Source organism: Rhipicephalus microplus, chromosome X, assembly GCF_043290135.1.
Source record: "Rhipicephalus microplus isolate Deutch F79 chromosome X, USDA_Rmic, whole genome shotgun sequence".
Taxonomy (NCBI): Eukaryota; Metazoa; Arthropoda; class Arachnida; order Ixodida; family Ixodidae; genus Rhipicephalus; species Rhipicephalus microplus.
The window spans coordinates 478,935,261-478,945,701 of record NC_134710.1 but is presented as its reverse complement, the minus strand read 5'-3'; the positions used below and the strand labels follow the sequence as shown (position 1 = coordinate 478,945,701).

Sequence of the window (10,441 nt, the reverse complement as noted above, 5' to 3'; positions counted from 1 at the left end):
GGCTATGCTTTCGTGCTCGCCTGTATGCACGATGAGTTGTTACGTGAGGGTACCCTTCATTGCAAATCATTTATTGCAAAAGCCGCAATAATATGGCTTAACAAGTATGTGTGTGGCTATGTAATATGAGGCTATGCTTTTGTGCAAACGATTTATCGCATGAGCCGCAATGATATGGCTTGTCACCTGTATGTATGCGGAGATGTCTTGTGAGGACACTTTTGTGTGCAAATGATTTATCACAAAAGCAACAATGGTATAGCTTCTCGCCTCTATGCATGAAATGTTGTTGCATGAGGGTACCCTTCATTGCAAATGATTTATCGCAAAAGCCGCAATGATAGGGCTTAACCAGTCTGAGAGTAACTATGTAATATGAGGCTATGCTTTTGTGCAAACGATTTATCGCATGAGCCGCAATGATATGGCTTGTCACCTGTATGTATGCGGAGATGTCTTGTGAGGACACTTTTGTGTGCAAATGATTTATCGCAAAAGCAACAATGGTATAGCTTCTCGCCTGTATGCATGAAGAGTTGCTGCGTGAGGGCATCCTTCATTGCACATGATTTATTGCGAAAGCCGCAATGATATGGCTGAACCTGCATGAGTGTGGCTATGTAATATTAGGCTATGCTTTTGTGCGAACGATTTATCGCAAAAGCCGCAATGATATGGCTCATCACCTGTATGCGTGCGGCTATGTAATATGAGGCTATGCTTTCGTGCAAATGATTTATCGCATGAGCCGAAATAATATGGCTTGTAACCTGTGTGTATGCGGAGATGTCTTGTGAGGACACTTTTGTGTGCAAATGCTTTATCGCAAAAGCAACAATGGTATAGCTTCTCGCCTGTATGCACGAAGAGTTGTAGCGTGAGGGCACCCTTCATTGAAAAAGATTTATCACAAAAATTGCAAATATATGGCTTATCACGTGTATGCGTGTGGCTATATATTATCAGGCTATGCAGGTTTGCAATCGTGCAAACGATTGATCGCATGAGCAGCAATGATATGGCTTGTCACCTGTATGTATGCGGAGATGTCTTGTGAGGACACTTTTGCGTGCTAATGATTTATCGCAAAAGCAACAATGGTATAGCTTCCCGCCTGTATGCACGAAGAGTTGTTGCGTGAGGGTACCCTTCATTGCAAATGATTTATTGCAAAAGCCGCTATGATATGGCTTATGACCTGTATGTGTGGGGCTATGTAATATGAGGCTATGCTTTTGTGCAAGCAATTTATCACATGAGCCGCAACGATATGGTTTGTCACCTGTATGTATGCGGAGATGTCTTGTGAGGAGACTTGTGTGCAAATGATGTATCGCAAAAGCAACAATGGTATAGCTTCTCGCCTGTATGCACGAAGAGTTGTTGCGTGAGGGTACCCTTCATTGCAAATGTTTTATCGCAAAAGCCGCTATGATATGGCTTATCAACTGTATGTGTGTAGCTATGTATTATGAGGCTATGCTTTCGTGCAAACGATTTGTCGCATGAGCCGCAATGATATCGCTTGTCACCTGTATGTATGCGGAGATGTCTTGTGAGGACACTTTTGTGTGCAAATGATTTATCGCAAAAACAACAATGGTCTAGCTTCTCGCCTGTATGCTCGAAGAATTGTAGCGTGAGGGCACCCTTCATTGAAAATGATTTATCACAAAAGCCGCAATTTTATGGCTTATCACCTGTATGCGTGCAGATATGTAATATGAGGCTATGCTTTTGTGCAAACGATTTATCGCATGAGCCGCAATGATATGGCTTGTCACCTGTATGTATGCGGAGATGTCTTGTGAGGACACTTTTGTGTGCAAATGATTTATCGCAAAAGCAACAATGGTATAGCTTCTCGCCTGTATGCATGAAGAGTTGCTGCGTGAGGGCATCCTTCATTGCACATGATTTATCGCGAAAGCCGCAATGATATGGCTTATCACCTGTATGCGTGCGGCTATGTAATATGAGGCTATGCTTTTGTGCAAACGAGTTATCGCATGAGCCGCAATGATATGGCTTGTCACCTCTATGTGTGCGGAGATGTGTTGTGAGGAAACTTTTGTGTGCAAATGATTTATTGCAAAAGCAACAATGGTATAGCTTCTCGCCTGTATGCACGAAGAGTTGTTACGTGAGGGTACCCTTCATTGCAAATGATTTATCGCAAAAGCCGCAATGATATGGCTTGACCTCTATGCGTGTGGCTATGTAATATGAGGCTATGCTTTCGTGCTCGCCTGTATGCACGAAGAGTTGTTACGTGAGGGTACCCTTCATTGCAAATCATTTATTGCAAAAGCCGCAATATTATGGCTTAACAAGTATGTGTGTGGCTATGTAATATGAGGCTATGCTTTTGTGCAAACGATTTATCGCATGAGCCGCAATGATATGGCTTGTCACCTGTATGTATGAGGAGATGTCTTGTGAGGACACTTTTGTGTGCAAATGATTTATCACAAAAGCAACAATGGTATAGCTTCTCGCCTGTATGCATGAAATGTTGTTGCATGAGGGTACCCTTCATTGCAAATGATTTATCGCAAAAGCCGCAATGATAGGGCTTAACCTGTATGAGAGTAACTATGTAATATGAGGCTATGCTTTTGTGCAAACGATTTATCGCATGAGCCGCAATGATATGGCTTGTCACCTGTATGTATGCGGAGATGTCTTGTGAGGACACTTTTGTGTGCAAATGATTTATCGCAAAAGCAACAATGGTATAGCTTCTCGCCTGTATGCATGAAGAGTTGCTGCGTGAGGGCATCCTTCATTGCACATGATTTATTGCGAAAGCCGCAATGATATGGCTTAACCTGCATGAGTGTGGCTATGTAATATTAGGCTATGCTTTTGTGCGAACGATTTATCGCAAAAGCCGCAATGATATGGCTCATCACCTGTATGCGTGCGGCTATGTAATATGAGGCTATGCTTTCGTGCAAATGATTTATCGCATGAGCCGAAATAATATGGCTTGTAACCTGTGTGTATGCGGAGATGTCTTGTGAGGACACTTTTGTGTGCAAATGCTTTATCGCAAAAGCAACAATGGTATAGCTTCTCGCCTGTATGCACGAAGAGTTGTAGCGTGAGGGCACCCTTCATTGCAAAAGATTTATCACAAAAATTGCAAATATATGGCTTATCACGTGTATGCGTGTGGCTATATATTATCAGGCTATGCAGGTTTGCAATCGTGCAAACGATTGATCGCATGAGCAGCAATGATATGGCTTGTCACCTGTATGTATGCGGAGATGTCTTGTGAGGACACTTTTGCGTGCTAATGATTTATCGCAAAAGCAACAATGGTCTAGCTTCTCGCCTGTATGCTCGAAGAATTGTAGCGTGAGGGCACCCTTCATTGCAAATGTTTTATCGCAAAAGCCGCTATGATATGGCTTATCAACTGTATGTGTGTAGCTATGTATTATGAGGCTATGCTTTCGTGCAAACGATTTGTCGCATGAGCCGCAATGATATCGCTTGTCACCTGTATGTATGCGGAGATGTCTTGTGAGGACACTTTTGTGTGCAAATGATTTATCGCAAAAACAACAATGGTCTAGCTTCTCGCCTGTATGCTCGAAGAATTGTAGCGTGAGGGCACCCTTCATTGAAAATGATTTATCACAAAAGCCGCAATTTTATGGCTTATCACCTGTATGCGTGCAGATATGTAATATGAGGCTATGCTTTCGTGCAAACGATTTATCGCATGAGCCGCAATGATATGGCTTGTCACCTGTATGTATGCGGAGATGTCTTGTGAGGACACTTTTGTGTGCAAATGATTTATCGCAAAAGCAACAATGGTATAGCTTCTCGCCTGTATGCATGAAGAGTTGTTGCGTGAGGGCATCCTTCATTGCACATGATTTATCGCGAAAGCCGCAATGATATGGCTTATCGCCTGTATGCGTGCGGCTATGTAATATGAGGCTATGCTTTTGTGCAAACGATTTATCGCATGAGCCGCAATGATATGGCTTGTCACCTCTATGTGTGCGGAGATGTGTTGTGAGAAAACTTTTGTGTGCAAATGATTTATCGCAAAAGCAACAGTGGTATAGCTTCTCGCCTGTATGCATGAAGAGTTGTTGCGTGAGGGCACCCTTCATTGCAAATGATTTATTGCAAAAGCTGCAATGATATGGCTTAACCTGTATGAGTGTGGCTATGTAATATTAGGCTATGCTTTTGTGCGAACGATTTATCGCAAAAGCCGTAATGATATGGCTCATCACCTGTATGCGTGCGGCTATGTAATATAAGGCTATGCTTTCGTGCAAATGATTTATCGCATGAGCCGCAATAATATGGCTTGTAACCTGTGTGTATGCGGAGATGTCTTGTGAGGACACTTTTGTGTGCAAATGCTTTATCGCAAAAGCAACAATGGTATAGCTTCTCGCCTGTATGCACGAAGAGTTGTAGCGTGAGGGCACCCTTCATTGCAAAAGATTTATCACAAAAATTGCAAATATATGGCTTATCACGTGTATGCGTGTGGCTATATTTTATCAGGCTAAGCAGGTTTTCAATCGTGCAAACGATTGATCGCATGAGCAGCAATGATATGGCTTGTCACCTGTATGTATGCGGAGATGTCTTGTGAGGACACTTTTGCGTGCTAATGATTTATCGCAAAAGCAACAATGGTATAGCTTCCCGCCTGTATGCACGAAGAGTTGTTGCGTGAGGGTACCCTTCATTGCAAATGATTTATTGCAAAAGCCGCTATGATATGGCTTATGACCTGTATGTGTGGGGCTATGTAATATGAGGCTATGCTTTTGTGCAAGCAATTTATCACATGAGCCGCAACGATATGGTTTGTCACCTGTATGTATGCGGAGATGTCTTGTGAGGAGACTTGTGTGCAAATGATTTATCGCAAAAGCAACAATGGTATAGCTTCTCGCCTGTATGCACGAAGAGTTGTTGCGTGAGGGTACCCTTCATTGCAAATGTTTTATCGCAAAAGCCGCTATGATATGGCTTATCAACTGTATGTGTGTAGCTATGTATTATGAGGCTATGCTTTCGTGCAAACGATTTGTCGCATGAGCCGCAATGATATCGCTTGTCACCTGTATGTATGCGGAGATGTCTTGTGAGGACACTTTTGTGTGCAAATGATTTATCGCAAAAACAACAATGGTATAGCTTCTCGCCTGTATGCTCGAAGAATGGTAGCGTGAGGGCACCCTTCATTGAAAATGATTTATCACAAAAGCCGCAATTTTATGGCTTATCACCTGTATGCGTGCAGATATGTAATATGAGGCTATGCTTTCGCGCAAACGATTTATCGCAGAAGCCGCAATGATATGGCTTGTCACCTGTATGTATGCGGAGATGTCTTGTGAGGACACTTTTGTGTGCAAATGATTTATAGCAAAAGCAACAATGGTATAGCTTCTCGCCTGTATGCATGAAGAGTTGTTGCATGAGGGTACCCTTCATTGCAAATAATTTATCGCAAAAGCCGCAATGATATGGCTTATCACCTGTATGCGTGCGGCTATGTAATATGAGGCTATGCTTTTGTGCAAACGATTTATCGCATGAGCCGCAATGATATGGCTTGTCACCTCTATGTGTGCGGAGATGTGTTGTGAGGAAACTTTTGTGTGCAAATGATTTATCGCAAAAGCAACAGTGGTATAGCTTCTCGCCTGTATGCATGAAGAGTTGTTGCGTGAGGGCACCCTTCATTGCAAATGATTTATTGCAAACGCCGCAATGATATGGCTTAACCTGTATGAGTGTGGCTATGTAATATGAGGCTATGCTTTTGTGCGAACGATTGATCGCAAAAGCCGCAATGATATGGCTCATCACCTGTATGCGTGCGGCTATGTAATATGAGGCTATGCTTTCGTGCAAATGATTTATCGCATGAGCCACATTAATATGGCTTGTAACCTGTGTGTATGCGGAGATGTGTTGTGAGGACACTTTTGTATGCAAATGATCTATCGCAAAAGCAACAATGGTATAGCTTCTCGCCTGTATGCACGAAGAGTTGTAGCGTGAGGGCACCCTTCATTGCAAAAGATTTATCACAAAAGCTGCAAATATATGGCTTATCACGTGTATGCGTGTGGCTATATAATATCAGGCTATGCAGGTTTGCAATCGTGCAAACGATTGATCGCATGAGCAGCAATGATATGGCTTGTCACCTGTATGTATGCGGAGATGTCTTGTGAGGACACTTTTGCGTGCTAATGATTTATCGCAAAAGCAAGTATGGTATAGCTTCCCGCCTGTATGCACGAAGAGTTGTTGCGTGAGGGTACCCTTCATTGCAAATGATTTATTGCAAAAGCCGCTATGATATGGCTTATTACCTGTATGCGTGCGGCTATGTAGTATGAGGCTATGCTTTCGTGCAAATGATTTATCGCAAAAGCCGCAATGATATGTCTTATCACCTGTATGTGTGCAGCTATGTAATATGAGGCTATGCTTTCGTGCAAACGATTTATCGCATGAGCCGCAATGATATGGCTTGTCACCTGTATGTATGCGGAGATGTCTTGTGAGGACACTTTTGTATGCAAATGATCTATCGCAAAAGCAACAATGGTATAGCTTCTCGCCTGTATGCACGAAGAGTTGTAGCGTGAGGGCACCCTTCATTGCAAAAGATTTATCACAAAAGCTGCAAATATATGGCTTATCACGTGTATGTGTGTGGCTATATAATATCAGGCTATGCAGGTTTGCAATCGTGCAAACGATATATCGCATGAGCAGCAATGATATGGCTTGTCACCTGTATGTATGCGGAGATGTCTTGTGAGGACACTTTTGCGTGCTAATTTTTTATCGCAAAAGCAATAATGGTATAGCTTCCCGCCTGTATGCACGAAGAGTTGTTGCGTGAGGGTACCCTTCATTGCAAATGATTTATTGCAAAAGCCGCTATGATATGGCTTATGACCTGTATGTGTGGGGCTATGTAATATGAGGCTATGCTTTTGTGCAAGCAATTTATCACATGAGCCGCAACGATATGGCTTGTCACCTGTACGTATGCGGAGATGTCTTGTGAGGACACTTGTGGGCAAATGATTTATCGCAAAAGCAACAATGGTATAGCTTCTCGCCTGTATGCACGAAGAGTTGTTGCGTGAGGGTACCCTTCATTGCAAATGTTTTATCGCAAAAGCCGCTATGATATGGCTTATCAACTGTATGTGTGTAGCTATGTATTATGAGGCTATGCTTTCGTGCAAACGATTTGTCGCATGAGCCGCAATGATATCGCTTGTCACCTGTATGTATGCGGAGATGTCTTGTGAGGACACTTTTGTGTGCAAATGATTTATCGCAAAAACAACAATGGTATAGCTTCTCGCCTGTATGCTCGAAGAATTGTAGCGTGAGGGCACCCTTCATTGAAAATGATTTATCACAAAAGCCACAATTTTATGGCTTATCACCTGTATGCGTGCAGATATGTAATATGAGGCTATGCTTTCGTGCAAACGATTTATCGCAGAAGCCGCAATGATATGGCTTGTCACCTGTATGTATGCGGAGATGTCTTGTGAGGACACTTTTGTGTGCAAATGATTTATCGCAAAAGCAACAATGGTATAGCTTCTCGCCTGTATGCATGAAGAGTTGTTGCATGAGGGTACCCTTCATTGCAAATAATTTATCGCAAAAGCCGCAATGATATGGCTTATCACCTGTATGCGTGCGGCTATGTAATATGAGGCTATGCTTTTGTGCAAACGATTTATCGCATGAGCCGCAATGATATGGCTTGTCACCTCTATGTGTGCGGAGATGTGTTGTGAGGAAACTTTTGTGTGCAAATGATTTATCGCAAAAGCAACAGTGGTATAGCTTCTCGCCTTTATGCATGAAGAGTTGTTGCGTGAGGGCACCCTTCATTGCAAATGATTTATTGCAAAAGCCGCAATGATATGGCTTAACCTGTATGAGTGTGGCTATGTAATATGAGGCTATGCTTTTGTGCGAAGGATTTATCGCAAAAGCCGCAATGATATGGCTCATCACCTGTATGCGTGCGGCTATGTAATATGAGGCTATGCTTTCGTGCAAATGATTTATCGCATGAGCCACATTAATATGGCTTGTAACCTGTGTGTATGCGGAGATGTCTTGTGAGGACCCTTTTGTGTGCAAATGATTTATCGCAAAAGCAACAATGGTATAGCTTCTCGCCTGTATGCACGAAGAGTTGTAGCGTGAGGGCACCCTTCATTGCAAAAGATTTATCACAAAAGCTGCAAATATAAGGCTTATCACGTGTATGCGTGTGGCTATATAATATCAGGCTATGCAGGTTTGCAATCGTGCAAACGATTGATCGCATGAGCAGCAATGATATGGCTTGTCACCTGTATGTATGCGGAGATGTCTTGTGAGGACACTTTTGCGTGCTAATGATTTATCGCAAAAGCAAGTTTGGTATAGCTTCCCGCCTGTATGCACGAAGAGTTGTTGCGTGAGGGTACCCTTCATTGCAAATGATTTATTGCAAAAGCCGCTATGATATGGCTTATGACCTGTATGTGTGGGGCTATGTAATATGAGGCTATGCTTTTGTGCAAGCAATTTATCACATGAGCCGCAACGATATGGCTTGTCACCTGTATGTATGCGGAGATGTCTTGTGAGGACACTTGTGTGCAAATGATTTATCGCAAAAGCAACAATGTTATAGCTTCTCGCCTGTATGCACGAAGAGTTGTTGCGTGAGGGTACCCTTCATTGCAAATGTTTTATCGCAAAATCCGCTATGATATGGCTTATCAACTGTATGTGTGTGGCTATGTATTATGATGCTATGCTTTCGTGCAAACGGTTTGTCGCATGAGCCGCAATGATATCGCTTGTCACCTGTATGTATGCGGAGATGTCTTGTGAGGACACTTTTGTGTGCAAATGATTTATCGCAAAAACAACAATGGTATAGCTTCTCGCCTGTATGCTCGAAGAATTGTAGCGTGAGGGCAGCCTTCATTGAAAATGATTTATCACAAAAGCCGCAATTTTATGGCTTATCCCCTGTATGCGTGCAGATATGTAATATGAGGCTATGCTTTCGTGCAAACGATTTATCGCATGAGCCGCGATGATATGGCTTGTCACCTGTATGTATGCGGAGATGTCTTGTGAGGACACTTTTTGTGCAAATGATTTATCGCAAAAGCAACAATGGTATAGCTTCTCGCCTGTATGCATGAAAAGTTGTTGAATGAGGGTACCCTTCATTGCAAGTGATTCATCGCGAAAGCCGCAATGATATGGCTTAACCTGCATGCGTGCGGCTATGTAATATGAGGCTATGCTTTCGTGCAAATGGTTTATCGCAAAAGCCGCAATGATATGGCTTATCACATGTATGCGTGCGGCTATGTAATATGAGACTATGCTTTCGTGCAAATGATTTATCACATGAGCCGCAACGATATGGCTTGTCACCTGTATGTATGCGGAGATGTCTTGTGAGGACACTTGTGTGCAAATAATTCATCGCAAAAGCAACAATGGTAGAGCTTCTCGCCTGTATGCACGAAGAGTTGTTGCGTGAGGGTACCCTTCATTGCAAATGTTTTATCGCAAAAGCCGCTATGATATGGCTTATCAACTGTATGTGTGTGGCTATGTATTATGAGGCTATGCTTTCGTGCAAACGATTTGTCGCATGAGCCGCAATGATATCGCTTGTCACCTGTATGTATGCGGAGATGTCTTGTGAGGACACTTTTGTGTGCAAATGTTTTATCGCAAAAACAACAATGGTATAGCTTCTCACCTGTATGCTAGAGGAATTGTAGCGTGAGGGCACCCTTCATTGAAAATGATTTATCACAAAAGCCGCAATTTTATGGCTTATCACCTGTATGCGTGCAGATATGTAATATGAGGCTATGCTTTCGTGCAAACGATTTATCGCATGAGCCGCAATGATATGGGTTGTCACCTGTATGTATGCGGAGATGTCTTGTGAGGACACTTTTTTGTGCAAATGATTTATCGCAAAAGCAACAATGGTATAGCTTCTCGGTTGTATGCATGAAGAGTTTTTCCGTGAGGGCACCATTCATTGCACATGATTTATCGCGAAAGCCGCAATGATATGGCTTATCACCTGTATGTGTGCGGCTATGTATCATAAGGCTATGCTTTTGTGCAAATGATTTATCACATGAGCCGCAATAATATGGCTTGTAACCTGTATGTATGCGGAGATGTCTTGTGAGGACACCTTTGTGTGCAAATGATTTATCGCAAAAGGAACAATGATATAGCTTCTCGCCTGTATGCATGAAAAGTTATTGAATGAGGGTACCCTTCATTGCAAATGATTTATCGCGAAAGCCGCAAAGATATGGCTTATCACCTGTATGCGTGCGGCTATGTAATATGA

The 10,441-nt window shown here is 42.6% G+C and overlaps 1 protein-coding gene across 1 annotated transcript; it reads right to left on the bottom strand.

The window, feature by feature from the left end:
* Positions 1 to 481: 481 nt before the first annotated feature.
* Positions 482 to 1,878, bottom strand: LOC142775537 (uncharacterized). Its single transcript, XM_075876984.1, has 2 exons — positions 1,750 to 1,878; positions 482 to 855 (listed from the first exon to the last, which is right to left on the bottom strand). Exons 1-2 carry the CDS (start codon positions 1,876 to 1,878, stop codon positions 571 to 573), a joined length of 414 nt encoding a protein of 137 aa, XP_075733099.1. The 3' UTR covers positions 482 to 570.
* Positions 1,879 to 10,441: the final 8,563 nt, after the last annotated feature.

What these genes read in the sequence shown, in the direction of transcription:
- LOC142775537 (XM_075876984.1), bottom strand. Translation starts at nt 1,878, where the DNA reads ATGCATACAGGCGAGAAGCTATACCATTGTTGCTTTTGCGATAAATCA. An exon ending in ATTGCGGCTCATGCGATAAA is followed by an intron (nt 856 to 1,749) that starts TCGTTTGCACAA and finishes TTCGTGCATACA; the next exon opens with GGCGAGAAGCTATACCATTG.